The 22,924-nt window shown below is 41.1% G+C and overlaps 1 protein-coding gene across 2 annotated transcripts in view; it reads left to right on the forward strand.

Annotated features, from left to right (window-relative positions):
- Positions 1-483: 483 nt before the first annotated feature.
- GTF2B (general transcription factor IIB) overlaps positions 484-22,924 on the forward strand; it is a 28,157-nt gene continuing 5,716 nt past the window's right edge. The window contains exons 1-3 of one of the 2 annotated variants that reach the window (XM_054211625.1): positions 484-792; positions 6,499-6,605; positions 19,014-19,147. In XM_054211625.1, the coding sequence (XP_054067600.1) occupies positions 6,575-6,605; positions 19,014-19,147 (165 nt within the window). In that variant the 5' untranslated portion in view covers positions 484-792; positions 6,499-6,574. Of the gene's footprint in view, positions 793-3,115; positions 3,244-6,498; positions 6,606-19,013; positions 19,148-22,924 lie in introns of those variants that run through there. The other variant, XM_054211624.1, reaches the window with a different exon arrangement.

Genomic DNA, 22,924 nt, shown 5'->3' on the forward strand with positions numbered 1-22,924 from the left:
GATTTGTAGTGAAAACAGTGTTGATAACACACATCTTAGTCACTGCTGAGCGGCGCTTATCCAGTCTCGAGGCCTTTTCTGTCCCTCAGACTGCCCTGCCAGCAAGTAGGTTGGAGGTGCACAAAGGGTTGGGAGGGGACACAGTTGGGACAGCTGACCCCAACTGTGCAAAGGGATATTCCACACCATATGACGTCATGCTCAGCAATAACACTGCAGGGGGAGGTTGACAGGGGAGGGTGCTGCTCAGGGACTGGCTGGGCATCGGTTGGTTCTTGGTGAGCAATTGTCTTAATTTGAATCACTTGTCTGTCTTGGGTTTTATTTTCCTATCTCTGATTTTTTTTTTCACCATTTTCCTTACATTTTTTATTTATTTTTAATTATTAAACACTTTTAAATCTCATCCCTCAAGTTTCTTTCCCGCTTCTACCCTTCTAATTCTCCCCCCATCCCACTGGGGGAAGGCGAGTGAGTGAGCGGCTGTGTGGTGCTTAGTTGCTGGCTGAGGCTAAACCACAACCTTCATGTTATAGGACCCATTGTGTTAGACTTCAGTAGTTTAAATTTCCTTTTTCCTATTTTGTCCAGGTGCTGTAATGTGGTAATCTTTTCGTTTCATCAAATGTCTGAACAGATAAGATGCAGCACACCAAGCATAATTCAACTGTTCTGGCTATTTACTGTTTCCTTCGTTTGCTCCTTTGAGGCATTTGACTGACATCTGCTATTTTAACAAAATGACCGTTGGCTAAATCAACAAACCATTACAAAGGACCTTTAGACATACAAGTAAGAACCAGTGACTTGTTTTCATTAATGTACTGTTCATTGTGTTTGCAAAGGCATCTGAATATCCCATTGCGTTATTCTTGAAATGGTGCTGGTAATATAAGCAATGTAAGAATTGCAATTTAATTACACATTTTTATTACTGACAGTAGCTAGCATGAGATACTTTGGGTGAAGTTTTAAGAAACTCCTGAATGACCAATTAAGTAAGTTTTAAAATAGGATTATTGTTCTAACTACAGTGATGGGAAAGAACAGATACAGTAGGGACAGCAAGGTGAACTTTCTGTAAGTTATTAAAATGATCTGTTGTTGACAGAGACTGTTAATAGCGATATTCCCATCTGCCGCATCAACCACCTTTTTTCTGCCGCTTATGGACAGAGCACTTGAAAAATTGCTGCAGACAGGGAATAAAGAAATGCTGAGAGATGATCTATCATATTTTTTGCAACATTTCTGAAAATTATTGTCTTTCTGTGGGTGGAAATTAAACTCTTTCCATTCTAGTTAATGAGAATAGGGTCAGGAGGGACCCACTGCTGACAGTGATTGCCAGCAGAAGATCTTTTTCATAGAACGGATTATATGAGAAGCCAGGACAAAGCTGGAAAGCTTGATGGACCTGAGAGTGCTGATGGGCCACATCTGTTGCAGATGCTGCTACATTTGTATTTCAGACGTTATGGGGAAACTTAGTATCGCGTGCTGTATTCCCATTGACAGTTACAGTGACTTTTTTTTTCATTACTATTTCATCTTTTGGGTTTATTGAGCATTTGTGAAAAAGGTCATTACAAGTGGAAAAAGAGAAGCTTTAAATTTCTATCTTAGCATCTGTATCTTCTAATAGTTCAGCTTCCTTTTATTCCAAAAGGTAGATATATTTTTTTAAAGTGTAAGGAGTATGTTGGCAAATTCAAATTAGCTCATTTTCAACCAGCACACAGCATTTCAGTGTTTAGAAGTTGTGTGATAATGAATTTGACTCAATATTAGCAAATATGAAGAGAACTTTTCAACCCTGCTGTATTTCCTTCTTTGAGCTAGCAAATTGAAAAATACTCATACATAGTGGAGACATGGTCTTCAGTGGTGTGAATAGCTCTTTGTATCTGATTAATAGATAGCCAATTTCCAACTGTTCAGAGATGTCAGTCTGGATGCCTTTAATGCCTTGAAGTAATGGCACTTTCCAAAACCTGTAGACATTCCTGCTCCATTCATCCCTCACATTATCAGTGAGGAGAAGCTCATGCCAAAGGAGTAGGGTGTTTTTCCACTGTTTTACAACTTGGGCTTGAAAACCTGTTGTTGCTGCTCAATACACAGACTCATTTTGCATATGGATCACCTCTTGGGGAATTAGAGTCTGGACTGGAGTCCAGTGCTGGAGGGCTTTGGTTTGGCATCAGTTTTTGTGGATTTCTCCTTGGCCTGACATTTGCTGCCCAGGCGGGTGTTGGGGGGGAGACAGAAGGGGATCTGATCATGTCACGTGTAGGGTGACATGGGGAACCCACAGGGACCAGCAGGCACATCTGGTGGTGTCTGCCTGAATCAGGCTGAGTGTCTCTGCATGGCCTGTTTGCCAAGGGCTTCCATGAGACACAGATGGGTTGCCCGGCACCCACCGGTCCTGCGGAAGGGCTGGGTTTTTCTCATGGTGGCATCAGCTGAGTGGTGAACCTGAAGGGCTGGCGCAGATGGTGCCAATAAGGGGGAACTAAACTTGGCTTTCTTCCCCTTTCTGGGAATCGGCCTCAGCTTGGCTCTGGGAGCCGTGAACATGTTGTGCCCCAGAAGCTTCTGCGCAAACTCCAGAAGTTTTGTTTAAGCTCGTTTTCTGTGGAGTTTGTGCAGAAACAGGGGAACCGGAGGGGTGTCCCAGGGGCAGGGGTGGCACTGCGGTGACAGCACAGTGACATGCAGGCTGGCAGGGGGCTTCTGCGCAGCCGTGCCCCTGCCTGGGCTTTGGGCCGCAGCTTGCCCAAAGGGGAAGGCTGCAGCGCAGCCTCCCACCGTGCCGCATTTGAGGTGACAGGCCCTGTCTGAGCCCGAGGTGCTCGGCATCGGTTGGCTCGTTAGAGCGGGATGTTGGTCCCTGCGCCGCCTTGACTGCCGGGTGGCTCCCAGGCTGGCTCCCCGCTCGCCCCTGCCCTCGCCATTCCCTGGGGTGGCCAAGCCCTGCCCGTGGGCCTGGGTCCCTGCGCTGACACAGCGGCGGGCTCGGCCCCGGCAGCGCCGGGACGCCACGAACAAACAGCCCCGCGGGAAGGGCGGGGCCTGGCGGCCTCGCACCCGTTTGTCCCTCCGCGCGACCCGTACCGCGCGCGTTCCCGGCTGGCCCCGCCCGGCGCTGCCGCTCTATAAAAAGAGGGAACGTCGGGACGCCGTCTGACTGCGCGGCGGCGCTGCGGCACGAGGAGGCAAGATGGCGTCCACCAGCCGGTACGGGAGGCCGGCCGGGGCGCCCGGAGGGGCGCGCGCGGAGGAAGGCCGCGAGGGGGGAGGCGGGAGGGGCTCCGCCATCTCTCCCTGCCCGTGGCGCAGGAGAGAAAATGGCCGGCGATTGCCCCTGCTGCCGGCCGGGGAGGAACCTGTGGCCGTCGCGCTGCCCTTGCCCGGCCCCGCTGTCCCCCGGCTCGGCGCGGCTGTCTCGGTTCGCGGCGCCCGTGCCGCTCTCTGGTTTCCCATGTCGGCCTGTGCGCGGCTCCCGGGGTGGCAGGAGGCTAGGGAGGGCCGCGGCGGGACGGGCCTCCCTAGGCTTCTCCGTGTGGGCCGGGCCGAGCGGCCTCTGAGGGGCCGGAGGTCGGGAGCGCCGCGGGGGGCTGAGCTCCCCGCTTTGCTGCTTCGTGTCGTTATTAACCGGTAGCGCACTGGGAGGAAGCGAATGTTTTAGGGCACTTGGTGGCCATTTGTGACTGGATTCCGGGGCCCCTCGTTAGCCAGAGCTTGGTGTCACCGGCGTCTGTGATCGAGCCCTTCTCCCTGTAGGGCCGAGCTCTTCCCTCGGCAGTGTCCTACCTTCGTGCCGCCGAGCGCGGCTCCGGCGGAGGGAGGGCTGCCCTCGGTCCGGGGCGTCGGGTGCCCTAAGGCCGTCGGGCGGGTATGGAGCGCCTTCCCCGGTGTCGCCGGGCTCGGCACCGCCTCCGAGCCGGGGTGGCTTCTCCCTGCCTGGCTTATCGGGTCCTGCAAACAACTCTGAGGCTCCCACCCTAAATCTGTACCGGCACCAGTCGGTGGCCAAACGGCTCTCGGGCTCCGAATTGGTGTCTTTCCCTGGAGCGTTATCCAGGTTTTCTTTCAAGTCAGGAATGAAGCCTATGGAGCGGGCTGTGCAGTGACTCTGTTCCTCCTGCTAAACCTGTCCTAGGATACAGGGAGTGCTTCCTACTCGTCTTAGTGCAACTCAGGAGCTATTTGCTGAGACGGACCTTGACACATGTGGCATGCGTTTTCCTTGAGTATGGGTTACTTAGTGAACCTGTATGTTATATGAGTAGGCTATATATGTCTAGATAAATGAGTTAAAATTAGGATAGGAAGTCTAATTTTTTACAGTGTTTCGTGAAGGTAGAATCTGAAACAAGACACTGTTAGTATTCTTTTAGGCTTCTGGATTTTATTTTTTTCTTTTGCTTAGTGTGTCGCTAGCCTTTTGCGTAATGCCAAACATCAGATGATTGCACACGCTTTGTCAACAGTTTTGTTTTGTCATATGAAACTACTGCCTGGGAATAGTTTCTCACTACTTCTCGGAAAGTAGTTTAAAGAGCTTTTATGTAGTATTTTGAACATAGCTTACACCTGAAAATCTTGTGTGTACGTGTTCTTTCTGGAGGCTTTAATATTAATAGTGATGTTGATTTTCAGTTTTGGCTTCAAGTCTTAGTTATTTTTGAACAGTCACTGAATTAAAATGTTTGGGGGTTTTTTGTTGTTTCGTTTTTGTGCTTGTGGTGGTTTAAACCCAGCTGGCAACTGAGCACCACACACCTGCTTTCTCACTTCCTCCCCCCTCCTTCCCGCCCCCCGCCCCCCCCCCCCCCCCCCCCCCCCCCCGCTGTCCCCCAGTGGCATGCGGAGGATAAGCGAATCAGAAGAGTAAAAGTGAGAAGACTCATGGTTTGAGATAAAAACAGTTTCATAATTGAAATAAAATAATAATAATAATTTGTAATGAAAAGGAAAATAACAGAGAGAAATAAACCCCAAGAAAGACAAGTGATGCAAATGAAAAACAATTGCTCGCTAGCAACTGACTGATGCCCAGCCTGGCCCTGTGCAGTGGCCTGCCCCTCCCCAGCTTTCCCCCTAATTTTTATGTTGAGCATGATGTCATATGGTGTGGAATATCCCTTTGGCCAGTTTGGGTTAGCTGTTCTGGCTGTGTCCCCTCCTAGCTGCTTGTATGGCCCCAGCCTCCCCACTGGCAGGGCAGTATGAGAAGCTGAAAAGTCCTTGAGTTAGTGTAAACAGTGCTTAGCAACAACTAAAATATCAGTATATTACCAACATTATTCTCATCCTAAATCCAAAGCAGCACTGTAGCGGCTACTAGGAAGAAAAAATAACTCTGTTCCAGCCAAAACCAGGACAGTGCTTTCGACTCATCAGAAGTGCCTAAGACACAAAAATTCAGATGGAATGTATAGATTAGGCTGAAGTAATGGACTAGTGTGAAGGAGGGAACTCAGATTAATTTAAACTTTAATAGGATATTTTCTACAATTGAAAGGATTAGTAGTTATTTTTTGGCACAATCAGATTTAAGTTTGTGGGTACTCGTGACAAATTTTTTGTAATCACCCTCCATACCCTCTGCTTTTTAGCTTGAGCAAAATGGCTTTGATGACTATACAGACTCCAATTGTAAATATTTATTATTCTAATTTTGAAATGGTGGGTTTTAACAGAATTAATGAACAGTCACTAGTAGCTTGAATGAGGTATTAAATTTAAAAATGTTTGGTTAGAAGCAATTGGCTATTGTTCTAGTCAGTTGTGTTAAATAGTGCTAGTGCTTTTTAGGAAGTTTTTTATATCTGCTATAACTCTTGAAGATGCATGGGTGTGAAAAAGACAGATCCCTCTTTTCAGAAGCAGTTGCCACGTAATCCCCTTCATGAGCTGATTGTTTTTTGTTAAGATCTCACAATTAATGAGTTGTTTAATTACAAAGGGGACTTTTTCTTCAAATACTTGAAAATAATAGAACAGTGGTAGAATCAGCTATTTCCTAAAAATACATGTTGTGTATACACTAATTCCTGAATTAAGGACCTGGTTAGTAATATTGGTCTGATTAGAATGAATGAGAATACTCATCTGGAATGACGCAATCACCACTAACTTTTTTGGGAAATTCATTTAGTGGTAGATTCTGAGTTAGACTACACTTAGTCAAGTCTGTTATTTAGATTTTTGATGTTTTAATTTGAAGTGGTTTTGGTGTATCTTGTAAGATATATCACAAAAATTTTGGGATTTAAGATGACCTGAAGTCTCGATTGTCAACGGTAGTGTTACAGCATTTAACTAAAAGGTGAAGTTCCAGTGTTTAGATTAATATTGTATCATTCAAATCACTGTAAATTCTGTGTTATTAAATTGTTCTTTTCAGCAAGGAACTCTTAATACTTTTGTATATGCAGCCTGCTTGATTAAAAGTAATGAATACTTTTAACTTATTTTTTTTCTTAGTTTGGATGTACTTCCGAGAGTGACTTGCCCAAATCATCCAGATTCCATTTTAGTAGAGGATTATAGAGCTGGTGATATGATTTGTTCTGAGTGTGGGCTAGTAGTTGGTAAGTAGCTATTCATATTTTTATCAATTAGCATGTAACTTAGACTGTGCATGTAGACTTATATGATAATTCGAGTGTTAAAAGGTTTTTTCTTGATGCCTAAATGTTTTCTTTTATGGTATTCTGTTGGCTAAAAGATTACTGTTTGTAATAGTTCATCTTCTGGTAACTTCTTGCGTTATGAAAAGAACCAAGCTCTCTTTAGATTAAAAACTTAAAATATGTTGTAATTTAAAATATGTTTTAATATTGATTTAGAATATTTTGCTGTCTAGTCCAGTATCCTGTCTTTAATCATGACTGTTGTTTCAGTCAGGAAAGTATAAGAAATGTAATAAAAGCTCTTTGTCAAATAACTTGCTTACAAAAAAAAAATAAATCTCAGTTTCCCATTAGTTAGAGGTTATCTTCTGCCCTGGAGGAATTATCTTTATATCCTTGCCAGCACCTGTTTTTGTTAATTACTTCTTCTAAGGCTTTTAATACTACCCAAAGTAAATATCCAGTTTTTCCTCTAGAATTTTTCTGAGCTCTTTTACTCTATTCGTGTGGCAGCAACTTCCACAGGCTAAACTATATTTCTAAGTATAATTGAATATTTAAAACGAAAGGCCTTTTAGGCCTTTTTTGTCTTTGTTTGAATGAGTGAGAGGGAATCGTGTCATAGAACATGCTGCATATTCATTTTTATTTATCTTTTCTAGGATGAGCGTCTTACTGTGCACCTTATTGTCTTCATTCCTTTTGCATGGGAAACTTCATGCTCCTGTTATGATCTTTCTTTAAACCTCATTTATTTCTATTACATTTTTTACACATGCTATGACCTAAAAGAAAATCCTCTGTTTTGAGGGTGTGTGTTCAGATGATTCATTCAGTGGTGCTAAATATTTCAGATGGTTTTATGTATGTCTCTCCTAGACTGTGGTGATTTTGTTTTGGCTCTCGTCTTGCACTGAATTAAAAATTTTCATACAGCTGTTAGCGTAAAGGTTTAATAAGTTGCAGCAAAAGTAGTACTAATTTAGCCATGCGACTAAAATATGTGTCTTTTGTTTCTGCAAAAAGCAAACTTTCACATAGCTTATTAAAGTAAACATAAAAATATTTAAACTGAGTACCAGTTACCTTGAAAATTATGAAACCATTTAAAAGGCTGGGGCAGGATTGTTTCTTTGTTAAAAAAAGAAGTGGTTTAAACTGCATGAATTCTGATAAAGATAAATGAATTCCCACAGATTTGCTGGTTAAAAATTCAAATGTCCATATCAGTATTTCCTATTGAAATATGGTAACAGGCTTCTAAGTTATTGCTTAAAAATAGTTTGGTCCATGTTTAGCTTTTTGCATGGCTGCCATAGAAGTTGAACCAAAGTTTCGAAAAGCCCATCTTGATCAGTTCGTAACTTTTAAGATAACGCTGGTGTTAGAAGAAGAGGAAAAGGGTTTGCTTGATCTGTTTCATTTTTACAAACTTGGGGAGTTTATCAGAAATCTCACTTCATGTACCGTCTGTTAACCAGTCACAAGGTATTCTTGCTTTAGAAATTTACTCTCTGGTCTCTTCTGAATCAATAGCATTAGAGATTTCTTTAGTTTGCATTGTCAGCATTTTTGATGAGCAGAATCATTAGAATATTAGTTCAAACTTTTGCTGAATTTAATTTTAAAAATATGTTTAAAATGGTCTTAGCCCTCTTTGCAGCCAACATTACCGGTAGAGTAAAAAGGTTTTTTTCTTTAAGCATGCAGTGTTTTTTAAGTAGGCCTTTCTATGGATTTATCACTAAAAGGCTTTAACATTTACTTTTGTTGTGCTGATTGTTCTCATTGTGTCATGCCTTCCTTCAGCATGTTAGTTTACCTGCATATGTCCAATTCATTAGCTAGAGTATCTAGCAGCTAGTTTAGTAAACTAATTAAATCAGATGAAGATAAATAATTGGAGAGTGCACGACCAAACAGAAGTGTGAACATTCAGCATTTTCTCTTCTGATCTGTTAAGAAATTTAGAGGAAGACAAAACCAGATACAATTCTTGATGGCTGTTTTCTGGGGGTGCGTGCGAAGTAGGGATGTTTTAAAGGAGCGAAGACAAAATTTTGTTTCCAAATGAGAAAACTTTTATGTATTTGGTGCGGATTCCATGATACGTGTTCCCGTTAAGAAAGTAGTAATTTCATTGCCTGTTCTTACATAGAAAAGTCATGCATTTGGGTTTCAAAGCTTACATAGGTCATGATGTGTAGCTGCGAATAGGGCCCACTCAGAATATATTTTGAGGTGGACTGAAAGTTAGTGAGATCTTTATCACTGAAGGGGATTGATTAGAACAGTTAAAACCCCAAAAGACTCAATATACTCTATAGCCAAAGAAGTGTTACAGGTTTATTTTTAAATACTGTGATTTTGGTGTATGTGGAGCAGAATAGTAAATGCTGAATTTGTGCATATATTTTACTGTTGTAAAGTACATAGTGATGTGACTTCACTGATTTTTATTTTTTTTTTAATTTATTGTTTTTAGTACACTTTGGTTGAAGTCAGAGCAAAGAGTCTTTGACTAAACTAAGTATATTTCCACTCAGTGTTTTTCTTGCTTGCTATGGCAAAGTACTAAAGCTTCACATTTGTGGGGAAAATGTGAGTTTGTTTGTCCTGGTTTGAAGTAAAACAGAACCAATTTTCTGTTCAGTAATTTTATTTCTTAGCTAGGCGTCTTCTAACTCTCTGAAATTAACAGCATGCTGTGTATAAAAAGGTTCGTTCAGAGTGATAAGACAGTTCGTGCCAAGGAATGCTATGCAGAGAGGCTCGTGCTTATACTTACTGCTGTAACAACCAAGGTCAGCTAATTTTGTTATTTGTCCCTTGGAGGGTTGGAAGCGGAAAAGCGTAGAGGGGTCCCACCTTCAGGGAGGAGCGGACAGGACAAGTGACCCAAAAATTGACCAGCAGGGGGATTCCATCCCATCTGCCCCATGCTCAGTATAAAAGTTGAGGGATCAAAGGGTCAATGCTCATTCTTCAATGGCCAGTGTCCAGGGAGTACCCTGCCTGTTCATCTGCCTTTGATCCTGATCCGTGTGTTCCTGACTCCGTCTGTGGAATCCAGTTCCCACCCATCGCTGAGTCCAGTCTGGGACTTCCCCAGTGGCTGCTGGTGACGTCACCCTGGGAGCTTAATATGGTTTTGTATATACTGTGTCTATTTTATTATTTCCTTTATATTATATTATTAATATTTCATTAAAGTTGTATAGTTTCTTCTAAACTCTTAAATCTCTCTATCTCTCCTCCTCCTCTCCGTATATGAGAGGTTGGGGGGAGCATCTGTTGCTGGCCATTGGCCAATTTGTCCAAAACCGCGACAGATTTATTGGTGCCCAACATGGGGCATGAACAGAGCTCTGACAGATTGCCTGAATAGTTTGAATTCCAGCTTGTTCAGGGAGAACAGACAGTTCACATCATGTCGTTCTTACGTGAAATCTTGTATCGTGTCCTTAGAGAGCTTTGTATGAAGTTAATCAATGCAGTGGGGTTTAACTGGTTGAATATATTGCATGGTTTATTTCTTCTTTGTGTTTGGATGCGGTGGTCTAAGCATGCTCTGTTGGTGTGGATTTGCCTTCAGATGTATAAAAAAAATTGCTTGGGTAATGGTTCTACCTGCATCTTGGGCACCTCATGATGGAGTCTTTTACTAATTACACTTTTGGGATGGATTCTTTTACTAATTACACTCTTGGTTTTACCTGGGGAAAGTTTACTTTGCCCTTGGATGATGATGCCAAAATGACAGCAACAGAATTAGGGGATGAAAAACTTTTGGGCTGTCTAGAGAGTGAATGTTACTTTCATTTGTACGTGATTCTGTTGTCGGTTTTCCTGAATGTGTTGCAGGGGTGATTTATTGTTAAATATCAGTGCAGGAGTGAGTATTATGTGACATGTGATACTGCTACTCAAACCCCACGGCCAAAGTGAGAGATAGCAGAAATTCAGACAATCCTGCCGTTAAAAGCCACAGCAGAAACTCAGACAGCCCCGCCTCCAAAAGCCACAGCAGAAATTCAGACAACCTTGCCACCGAATGCTGCAGTAGGAATTCAGAGAGCCCTCCCACTGAAAGCTACAGCAGGAACCCAAACAACTCGGATTACTGCCCATTACAGCACAGACACAAACAAAGCCACCGGCCCCGATACCAGCCCGAGCGGCATCGGCTGCCCCCCCGCTCCCCCCCCAGGCCCCGACATTGGCCAGACCCACATCGGCTGCCCCCCCGCCGGCTCCGGCCGTATCGACACCGGCGCCAGCGGCTGCCCCCCCACAGGCCACGGCACCGGCACAGCACTCAGCAGCCTGCGGTCAGGTCAAAGTCACTCCGCCGCCTGTGCCCCGCCTTTATCGCCAGCTGTTGCATAGATAATTTTCATGTTTTGTATTCAATTTTCTGGGAATATGAGATGAAATCAGTATTATTAGTATTATGACTGAAGTTGTATTTATCAGGTCTGTAGCTGAAAAGGTGAAGCAAGGGGAAAAGTTATGGGACAGGAGGCTCAGAGAAGGAGCTCATCTCTTTTAACAGCTGAATTCCATGCCTTAGGCAGCACTGTATATTGGAAATACTGCTTTTTGAAGGGCTTTTCGAGAAATTTTTAATCAAAGTTGTTTTGTACTCATAGACGTTGTTCTTAGTATCTCAAGATTAAAATTTTAAGTTAAATGCTGCTTTTTCTTTGCACAGCATTTTTCACTTGTTCTAAATAAACTGTGCTGTTTTGCTGTGCAGTATTAAAACAATGAAATCTTGTCATGTCAGTGTAACTGAAGCTGGTGGCTGTTTTGTTATTGCTTCAAAATATACCTTCAGTTTATTAAAAACTTTCATTTGCCTTCTCGGGGTTACCTCTCCTGGATTAGTTTGTGCTCCATCTTTTCATGGTAACTTTCCAACTTGTTAACTCTTCCTCCTGCGAATTGCCTTTTGGATGAAAGGCAGTTGGAGACCTAAGTTGCAATTATCCATGGAATTTTGATACTAATCTTGATTGACATGAATCTGAAACTTTACAAGTCTCCGTCTATGTTTATTTGCTGTTTTAAGTCTTGTGTTTTATTATACATACTTTTCTGAGATTGTTCTGGGATATATAGTACGGTAAATATTCGGGTACTGGCTTGAGAATTCACCAACAGAGTTCTTAAAGTTTGGAGAAGTAGTTAGTTCTGTGTTCGTTTAAAACGTTGACCATATCTCATTCTTCAGACAGACTTAGTGGGGGGAGAGGTATTTTGTTCAAGAACACAAGGCTAGTAAATCCTCTTTCTTGACAGGTAAATATTTTGCTTACTACCTTTTACGCAGTAAAAAAGGCTGGAAGTCAGCTGGTATTCCAGAAAGGGCTGAAGAAAGCAGAATCGAAGTGGAATACAAAGCACTGAATTTTCTTGATATGTAGCAAAGTGGTGAGCTGAATTTCAAAGGTGACTGAGTCTAGTGGCATGTACAGCCATGTAGCATCTCAGCTAGGTAGGAATACCTTTCTGATCTAAGACTTCCCTTAAACTTCTGTATCGTTTCATTAAATGTTGTCTTAGTGTGCAGGAGTTGCAGCAGTGAGGAGTTTATTTTCAGCATTTAGTAAGTGATTTTTCTCTAACTAGTTAGCTCTGTTTGCTTCAGTGGGCAGGTGTGGCTTAGAGAAGAAGAGTGCTCTTGTATGAAGTCATTTTGGATAGGCTTCTTAAATAAAAAGGCAGAAAACGGCCTTCAGCTGATGAGAATCCTTGGACACGTATCAAGTTGTTAAAGCTTTGAGTCAGATTATGACCTACATTCAGATGTTTATGCAATGTTCTGTGTATACCTGAGTGTTCAGTTAAAGAATCTTGGGGAAGAATGTTCAATAGCTTGCGGTCAGCAGTAAGGCTGTTATGAAATTCTGTCAGAATATCCAGTTGGCTAATGCTTCTGAAAAGTTTGAGGTTTAAATGGTGCATCTTAAATTCAGGTATTGTATGAAGAATAGGTAAGATTTAAGCGTACCACAGATACTTTTTTTTTTTTTTTTCTCTATACTATAACAAATGAGGAGGAAGGGGTTTCACAGTTGCCTCTCTGCTGGCCAGCCCATTACTCAGGATGCCTGTCATTAGGGATAAGATTGGTTGCATCTGTACACAGATGCTTGTTTTCTGAAAACCAAAGAAACATGGGTTTGGTGTTTCATCCCCCCAGCTGTTGGTAGTACCTCGTTAAGTGGAGGTGCTTAAGTACTTCTGACTGGGATCCACTAGAGGGCAGTTACGCTGTTACATCTCTTACAGTGTCTTTATGCCTCTGAATAGTGAAATATCTTTTCATCTTTGGGTGTATGTTCATGGTTACTTCTTTCTGTGAATGTTGTCAACACTTAAAAATCTCATTTTGAAGTATTACTTAAATAGGTGAAAATCTTCAGATGTGGAAGAGTATTAGCACCTTATATCTGGTTACTGCTTGCACACTGGGTGTCCAGAGGACTAAAAAGTGGCTGACAAAAGTTAGTCCTTGCAAGTAAAACTCTTTGCATCCACAGGAAAGCTAATTATAAAGGATACTGAAACTTGAAGAAATTCTGAATAGTTGACTTTTGCATGAGCATTCATAGATGCTTGATTTTCACTGGGAATTTGTAATATGAAAAAAGTAATTTACTAGCCTTTTTCAGTCAGCATTTCAAATAGTCTGTGTTTTAAGTCTAACCCGTTTCAGCTTTAAAGACAAGGTTCTATCTGTTTCAGCCACAACACTTGTAACAGTGGAAACTTCGACTTTAGGTGTCAAAAAGTTGGCATTTTTTGTCAGGCTTTTTAATAAGCACCACTTTTAGCATGTTGTTTGTGGAGATTTTCTAGTTAGTGGGTTCTAGTCTGGGAACCAAAGGTGTTTGAGGGCCACTATGAAGAATGCTTCTATTAGTTTAAGCACTAGGTTTATCTAGTGGAATAACGGTAACATTTTGAATCATCCTACTTAGGGAATGTTTTTTACTTGCTTCCTTATCAGATTGGCAAAGTGATTTAGGGCAAATAAGGGCTGGAAATTATCTAAACTCCTTTGATGGAAGGAGAGTTCAAAGCCTCTGATTTTTGTGATACAGTGTAGATCAGGCACAACATTTTTCATTGAGATTCTGTAGTTTGGAGCATCCTTTGCAAATGCTTCAACTGTTTGCCTTTTAAAGGCCACAAGTCCTGGGGAGGGCTAACTTCAGCTGACCAGACTTGTCCACCAGATTGTTTAACGTTTCTACTCTCATTTGCTTCCTCCAAAATTATTACAAGTCCAGGCTTAGGAAGCCTGGAAATCCCGTTAAATCTGTTATCATTTTGATATGCAGGACCTGCTCAGCCTTTGTTCCTGTGACAGTCATTTGCCTGCAGTGCTATACTGTTCCAATCCATAGTTGCCGATAGGTACTGGTATGATGCTGTTGATGTCTGGAAACTAGTGGAAGTATTCTCTGCATTTTGTTGTGTGGGGTTTTTTTTGTGTGTGTTTTTTTTTTTTTTTTTCTCAAAGCCTGATTTGGTTCGGTTTGTGATTTCAGCTGAGTCTTGTGAATAGGCTGGTGTTGCTGTTGGTGATGATACAGTTGTGGTGGTTACAGTTTATTGAAAACAAGACAACTTTTTTTGCAAAGAATATTGCTATCTTACAAAAGGCTGGAAATGTTGTAGAAAAAGCTGTGACACTAAAATTGTAGGTTTATTTTTACCCGAGAGTTTATTCTTTGGTAACATTGGATACATCTGGTCTTAAATAGAAGTTCTGAAGCTGAAGACTGGAAAAAAAAATTGAGTTTATTATTTGGAAGCTATGAAGTTGAGTACTACTGTATGGGGCAGTGCGTTAGCTGATAATAGAACATGGAGTATGTTAAAGGAGAAGCTGCTGCCTGAGCATTCACACACCGTTCATGGTGAGGCTCACACACACACACTTACTCTCAGGCCTGCTTCCTCCTTATTCAGGCTCAACCCTAGGTTTCCCACAGCAGAGTCCCAGGCATCAGATTTTATAAAATAATTAATTGAAAGGTATAACATCAAGAACAGCCCGGGCTGTATGCCTCCAAGAGAGACACACCAGAATGGTGTATGAATGCTCTGGCAGCAGCTTCTCCTTTAACAGAGTAGATATCTGGAGTACTGGAGTCTAACTCTGGGCTCCTCAGTACAAGAAAGATGGAGAGTTGCTGGAGCAAGTCTAGCAGAAGATTGCAAAAGTGATTTAGGGACAGGAGCATCTTCTGTACGAGGAGAGGCTGAGAGCTGAGACTGTTAGCCCGGGAAACAGAAGGCTCGGTTCAGCACGGCTCTGTGCAGTTACGTTTTCGCAATTCTCCTCACCTTGTAGTCAGCTACCTGGGATTTTCATTGTAGTTTTTCTCAGCACCTCATTACTCTGGATAATAAGGACATGACTGAAATTAATTAGAATTCTATATATTTATTTTTTTAAAATTTGGCATTGTAAAATGCTTTTAACTAAAAGTATAATATATGTGCTCACTAGATGGCAGCAGATTCCTTAACTAACTGTAAGAATGAAATGTTCTGCAGAAACAATAGGTATTTTGGTGCTTTAAAGTGCAAATAAACTTTAATCACCATATTCATTTTCAGATCAAAATATTAGTTAATAGTATGTAGAGCTTGATACGATGTACAGCTGATATTAGAGCTACTCTGAAAAAGGCTTAAGAAAATACCTTCTCAACCATTTCAAGACTGGATATGGAAGATAACATTACTTGAGGCTTCGATGTCATCCTATTCCTTGTTTTGATTAAACATCTTAAATTTGCAGCTATATTGTCTTCATATAATAGATAATACAAAATGCAAAAAGAATAAAATATATGTGTATTATGAATTATTGCAAGTGGAGTGCAACATCAAAATAGCTGATACTTTTTCTCTATAAATATGTAATTGCAAATTCAGGGCTTGTCAAGTGAAAATATTTTCCTTTGAGAAAGCACTTTCAATTTTTAGGAGGGGAGTAAACATAGATAATTTCTGATGCGTAACTTCTAGGGTAACTTTTAGAAACTGTTCAAAATGATATTTTAGTTTTTGATACTGACCTGAGTTTACTCTTGCATTTCTGTAGCGCATGCTCTTTCCCTTTGGCAGTTGTGAAAAAAAGTAGCCTTGGTCTGAGGTTTTCCGTTCTGAATAACAGTTCTGCATTTTACTAAATGAGCTTTTCAGATGGTGGGTAACCGGAGTCGGTGAAGTTTGCGGTGTGTATTTCCACTAGAGCCTGTGTGTTAGTCTGTTAGACTGTATTTTAAAGAGTAACGGAATTCTGAAAGAATGGTTTATGAAATGAAATGGGGCAATGGAGAAACACTCAATACGCTCAGAAGGATGGTTCAGGACATCAGATGGGAGATGAGTTGTACAGAGATGTGGTCCTATAAACTGTGTTTTCTGTATGTACATCAGAGGAGAAAGCTGAGGAGATGAACTCATCCGTTTGAAAATTAAATCAAGGAGTGTCTAATGTAACCATATCTAGTGAAGTTTATTTTTGTTCAAAAGGACTGCATCAAAAGGAAGTAGTGAAAGGAATATGCAGCCACTCCCATACTTACCGCAGCTCGATACCATTACCAAACCCAATACAATAATGATGTGAGAAAGCAGAAACTATTTTATAAGGTACTTATTGGGAGCTTATTTTTACTCTGATATATGACTATCAGACCTGTTTTCCAGGTGCTTCAGGAAAGCCAACCAGTAGTGTATGACCAGCAACTTCAGTTTAGGACTTGAAATATTGACTCAGAACCAGTCTTCAAGTACGGCTGATTCTGTACACTACTTCTTGCAAGACTGACTTCAGTATTTTAAGGTTTTGTTTAGGGTGGAGCTTAATTGCATCTGTACTTAACATCACAGTTCCAAAGTGCTTTTTGTGTTCTGGAGAGTTAAAAATAATAAATGCCACACTTTATTTTTTTTGTGTGTAGAATGGGATAATTAGTTGCTTGTAGCTGAGTATATTTTCCATCTATGGAGATCTTTTGGCATATTTTTTCCATTTTCATTAATATTTCTAGCTTGTGTCGCACTTTTGTAGAAGCCTTTTGAAAGGTAGAATGCACTTCCTATATTTCAAATAAGACACTGAGAGTACACAGATAAGCCTTTTCCTGCAATAGCAGATTTTTTGGCAAAGGTATTTGCATACTGCATCTTAATTACACAAATGCTTTATATTCGGTGATTTGTTCGACTTAATCTTTTCTCACTCTGAAATAGTAGTCTCAGTCCTCTGTTTGTACTATGTTTGCCAAAGCAGGCAGTGATATAACACTTTTTTGTTAGAGCAGGAATGGCTCATAACTCACAAGAGGCAGATCCCTGAGTGAGTCATTTAGGTCATTCCCTCTTGTGTGGAAAAAATATTACATCATTGCCCTGTACTCAGTGTTCTATTTATACCATGCCAGAATTTTAAGTACATTTTGCTTTTTTTAGATGCTGTAAACAGTATTGGGGGGTTGTCTTAAAGTAGAGTTACTGCTAGGCCGTAGAAGGAGCATTACTGAATCAAATATTTACAGAGAGTCCAGGAGCTAGAGGAGCACGCTGTCGGCTAATTTAAGCTTGTGGGGGGGGGAAGACCTTTCTATCAGAAAGAATGGATCTGTGCCGCCTTTTACTCTGCTATGTTCTTAACCTTCTAGTTTTTGATTCCCCCCACTTTTCATTATAGCAGTAAATAAAGGTGGAGCATAGCTGTGAGCATGTCTGGCAAATATTGGTGAGAAAACCTGTAACCTAAATTTATTCTTTCTGGTTGTGATGATTTCTTGTGGTTCATTTACAGCTTTCAATTTCAAGAATATTCCTTGCATAAATTTATGTTAAGAATGAAGTTCCTCATTCAGAATAGACCCCCCTCCCCCAAATAATTGTGCAGTTGTATCACTCTGTCCATTGCTCCTGTATTTTCTCCAGCTTCATATCTTGTATTACCATTGTTTGGAGATTGCTTTTGTCTGTCTGCTTATGTTCTCAGCAGGTTAAATCAACCTCTGTGGTTTCATACTAAGAATTCCATACCGGAAATTTTTCTTGCAGTCAAAGCTACTTACTCTTTGCAGACATTTCTTTCACAACATACTTAAACACAGATAAAGGTAGTGAATTTTTCCTCGAGTTTAGCAAAGCCTGGTGGCAGTTATATTGAAGTTTCTTCTGATATCCTGCACAGAGCTGTAATCTGCTTTTCTGCAAAAACAGCAAGAAGGGTGTTCATTTTGTGCGTTTCTGTATGTGTATTCTTAAAAATTCTGTAGTATTGCTCTGTGGGCAACACCTTTGAGATGCAGCTTTTACCAGATCTGTGAAGAGAACAAACTGCATTGCCAACAGCAGGGGGTGTGGTTGTGTGGTGGTGTTTTGATTTTTTTTTTTTTTTCATTTGTTTGGGGTGTGTTTTTCTTTTTTTAAAGATTGTATCATTGTGATTACTGTAGGACTTTTGCCTGTATCAGAACCTTGGTTAGAGTTATTTCTCAATCTGAAAAGTTGCTGTAGAAAAGGTTTAGATGAATGTGAGATGAACAGAAGAATGCAAGGAAAGCCGTTTCATTCAGACAATGTGGGTTTAGTGCTTTTTCTGCTTACTCTGAATCTGTATTTAAACTGTTCCAGGTATAACAGGGTAGGTTGAGTTTAAGAAGAAATAGTTGTGGGTATGTATTGTGTGTTGATAACTGTCAAGCATCATAAATGAAATGGAGTTGGGCAGGGTCAGACCTTCCTTCAAGAACAAGAATTGAGGTGCCAAGTGTCATTATGGCGGGTTAGAAGGTGGCATATTTCAGAGTACCAAGGACCTGGAGTTCATGCACAGAAGTGATTTATTACAGCTTAATGAGATTGTGCATGATAGATAATTCACATGTGCACTTTGAACGCGTGGCAAATGTGAGAGAACTTGTTAAGTTACAATAACGTACTCATTTGCCTAAGCACTGAGAACATCCATAGGCAGCCGAGACCTCCAGCTTGAAATCAAGGTCTTGATTCTTTTTATGTATTGAAGATCCCATGATACTCTTAAAGGATAACTGTAACTCTTTGTGTTCCGGATGCATTTATCTAGTTAGTTATGGTTTCTGTGCAGCTCTAGTTGCATATCCCCCCCCCATTTTTTCCCCATTGCCTTTAACTGAACTTGTACATCCCCAAACGTTTTAGTACATTGTCCTGCAAGTTACTGTTCTATTTGGGAATGCCAACAGACTACCTTTTTATAATGAAGAGCTCACATGTATAACTTCGTGAAATATTTCAAAATGTTACAATTATTGCTTTCTGTAAATTCAGGTGACCGGGTCATAGACGTAGGGTCAGAGTGGAGAACTTTCAGCAATGACAAAGCAACAAAAGATCCATCTCGAGTCGGGGATACCCAGAATCCTTTGTTGAGTGATGGCGACTTGAGTACAATGATTGGCAAGGTAACACTTAAAATACTAAATTTTATGACGTTTGAGCATTTTAATGTCAAGTACGTATTTGTATGTCCATTGGGAAACTATTCAGAGAATGTATTTACAAAGAGATTTTGTCTAAACTGAACTCTTACATTTCAGTGGTGTGTAAAATGTGGCTCTTTCTTGGGGGTAGCAGGAAAGGACTGACCTCTTCAACAAAAGAGAAGTTTGCAGTGCTCTGGGGTTAATTGCTGCTCTTTGGTATGCTGCTATAAATAGAAATGCTGATGTTGCAATCTTTAAAGAAACACTTTGACTTAGCATTTGTATTTAAGATGATTCTGAAATAACAGATACTTAGTTTTGAGGTCTCAGTAGCTAGTACTGCCCAACTTGACTATCATTGTTTGTAATAAAATCTGTATCAGATTCATATTGGAGACCCAGAGATCTACACACGTTGTACATGTTCTTCCAGTTAAGGTTCAAGCACTAGAAGTAGAACTCTTTCATGGTGTGTGAGAAAGTATTCATTGTATATTTTAGTTGAAATATAGTGGTACAGCCATATCCTGCTGTTTCCCACGAGAGAGCAAGCAAGATTAATTGCACAAATGCACTCCCTTTAATGAAGTAGTGACCCAGGTAAGTTTTCATTGTTGTGCTTTGTGTTAGGTTTTCTGCTGCAAGATCCAAATTGATTTTTGTGGATTCTTTGAATGTTTCATGAAAGGTGGTCCCATTGCTGATAACTAACTATTAAAAAATGTATTGCTGCTTTGTGTGTTTTGGTACATACACACCAGGATTTCTCAGAAGTTTTTGTTCCAGTGATGTTGCTAGGATGAAGAAGTAGACATACCTACATACGTATGGATACATATAGGGGAGTGTGCACCATACTTATGTCTACCAAGAATTCTTCAGAGAGATGAAGACAACTAATAAATACTGATATGGACAGCTAATCTTGAAGCTCCCGTGGTGAAAAGGACAATCCTTTGAACAGAAGGCTTCAAGTAGATGCTTGTGCTTTGGACAACACCAAGCATTGCTGCCCACTAGATTTTAGGATGCCTTATGGTGGCTTTTGGAATTTGTTCAGGCAAACAAATTTCTGCACTGGTCCATTAAAAAAATTGGCATTGCCATGTAGCTCAGTGAAGCAGTGCTGTAGAAGTCACTGGAGTTTTAACATCACCTGTATAGGTCCAGAAAGATCGTAGTTCTCAGGGCTTGGATTTCTGTCACTGATTTCATTAGCTGTGATAAAAATCAGAAATACACCTTTACAGACAGATGGAGAAATGGCCTGTTTGGTCCAGGTTCACACTGTTGTCTTGTTTTGGGACTCTGTAAATACAGCATTTGCTACTGGGAACTCAGTTTGATTCACTAGGTAGGATGACCACCTGAGCTCTTTTAGAACCTTTGTCTTTTTAGAAAAGACAAAAGATATTTCAGCTAAAGATAGAATTTATATCCAAGTGAACAGTGACTTGTGCTGCTAACCCTCTTCTCTCTGGAGGTTCGGATCCTCATTTTAGAATAAAAGGGATAGCAGCCTCAGCCTCTCTTTAAAGATGTAAAGAAATATCTGTGAAAAGTTTATTTTTCAATGAAATCTAAAAATTTTCAGAGATGGACGTTCATCTAATGAAACAGTTTTTCTGTTAACCAGAACATCCCAGAATAGGCATGACTGTCAGTGTGGCTTGATTTAACTTACGAGAACTGTGAACAAAAATGTCCAAGTACTGCAACGGCTGGGATCGCATTGGAGAATGCAGAGGGGACAGTCTGTCCTACTGTGGATATTTTATTTGCATGGGGAGGAATCACAGAAGAGACACATTATTTTCTACAGGAAGTTGGGAATCTGTTTGATGAACCCGGATGTGTTCTGGACAAGAGTTCCTGTGTTTGTCTTGCCAGTGAGCAGGGGCTCTGGGATGTCAGCTCATTGATGTGAACTCTGTATCAGGAGCTGCGTTTTTCCTCAGTCATTTGGAAGGAAGAGAATGGCTTCTATCAGAAGATGCTGAAGACACTTCCTATCAGTGCAGAAAGGGCATGAATTTTGCAGCAAAAATAACTAAACCAAGGAAGTACATTTCTCAAGCAATTTTCTGAAGTCACTGCCAGCAGTAGGCTGGGATGAGGATTGACCTAGATGTGCACAGTGGTTGAACAAGGGTGAAATTGGTGTAGTCATGGGGAAGATAAGTAGTATCCGACAGCGTACAGAACAGCCTTCGTGAATTCCAGAGAATGAAGCAGGATAAGATTGTATTTTCTCAGTTAATAACAATTCCTAGAATGGCTTGGAGTGGACCCCAGATATGTGTGCCAGAGATTGCTTTAGCCTTTTGCATGGAACAGGGAACAGAGGTATTCCTTTCTGCTTGAGGTAGAGCTGTAGATAATAGAATCTTTAGCCACTCTCTCCTCCTCCACCAAAAGAACCACCCCTCCCCACCAAAAAAATCCAAAACACCACCTGTGATGTGAAAAATCCAGAAGAGAAGGACATTGAAAATTCTCATGGCACATCATATTAGAGATCTGTTGTAAATTCCTGGGAATGTAGGTGGAAGTGGAGTCTGAACCACTTGCTGGTTGCAACAGTAAAGTTCTGGTGACTGTCCGTTGCTGTGAAATAATGAAGGAAGGGGCCCAGTTCTGCTTCACAGAATGGTTTGTCACTCTTTCCTCTTTGAAACCAGGAGGTGCTGCTTTAGGACTCCGTTCTGCTGGGAGTATGTGGTCTGTATCTGCTAGCAGCAAACAGAGGCTGCTTTGCCCATGCAAAGGGATTAGTTCCTAATTTGTTTTAGTACTTCACGGAACCATCTGTCTGAGGTACCAACAGCTTGCATTGGAAGAAAGATTAATTTGTCTGTGAAGAGGAGGGTGAATAGTGTAGTTGGCTGCGGTGGAATCGGTTTGCATTCTTCAGGCAGATCTTTAGGTTATTGGCACAGAACTGTGATCTCTGAAAGTAGATACTGTGTGCTGTAGTTGATCTCATGACAATGCAGATGAATTGGAGGTGTGGTGATGTCTGGCATTAGTTGTGACTTGGTTGCCAGAGTATTGTAGTTATTTCTAAAATCCTTGTGTAAAATTCAAGAAAAATAACTGAACAAGCAGCTTCTAGATTCTGTGAATGTAAAGGAAAACTTTTAAGTTTTGCTACCTATCTTGTGGGAAAAGTTGTCTTTTGTCGCACTTTGTAGTTAATCTATTCCTTTTTGTAGTGACTGCGACTACAATTTAGATTGGTCGAACAAGAAACTGATGCAATCTGTTGGTATAGAATTCCTATCCTTTGATCAGATGCCTCTGGAAGGAAGCTGGCTGTTGCCAGACTGCATGGGCTGGATCTAGAAGTGCTATTTTGATAAGCAGTGGCAAGATACCAAGGGCTGATGACTGAAAAAGAAGAAAGGATCCATCAGACTGTATAATGAGCTGGTTGTACTGGGCAAGAAGACTGCTGGATCTAGGGGCATTCCTTAGCGCTGTGGATAACCTCAAGTCAATGATGTGGATGATGTTGGTGATGCTTCTACTTTCTGCTATTAAAGGGGATATACTGGCGTACAAAGCTGTTGGCTGCCAGCACTGTAAACGTAACCTCTGTTGAGCCCCTTCAGAGATTACCCCTGTTTACTGCACTCTGTTTTCTCACTCTAGTGATCTTTGAGGCTCTTTCCAGGATTGTATCCATGAGTTTTCTGCTCTGTTCGAAAGCCAAACAGGTGGAACTCCTGACTTTGATGGGCACCTTTCTTGCCA

The sequence above is a fragment of the Rissa tridactyla genome, chromosome 8 (genome assembly GCF_028500815.1).
Source record: "Rissa tridactyla isolate bRisTri1 chromosome 8, bRisTri1.patW.cur.20221130, whole genome shotgun sequence".
In the NCBI taxonomy this organism is placed as follows: Eukaryota; Metazoa; Chordata; class Aves; order Charadriiformes; family Laridae; genus Rissa; species Rissa tridactyla.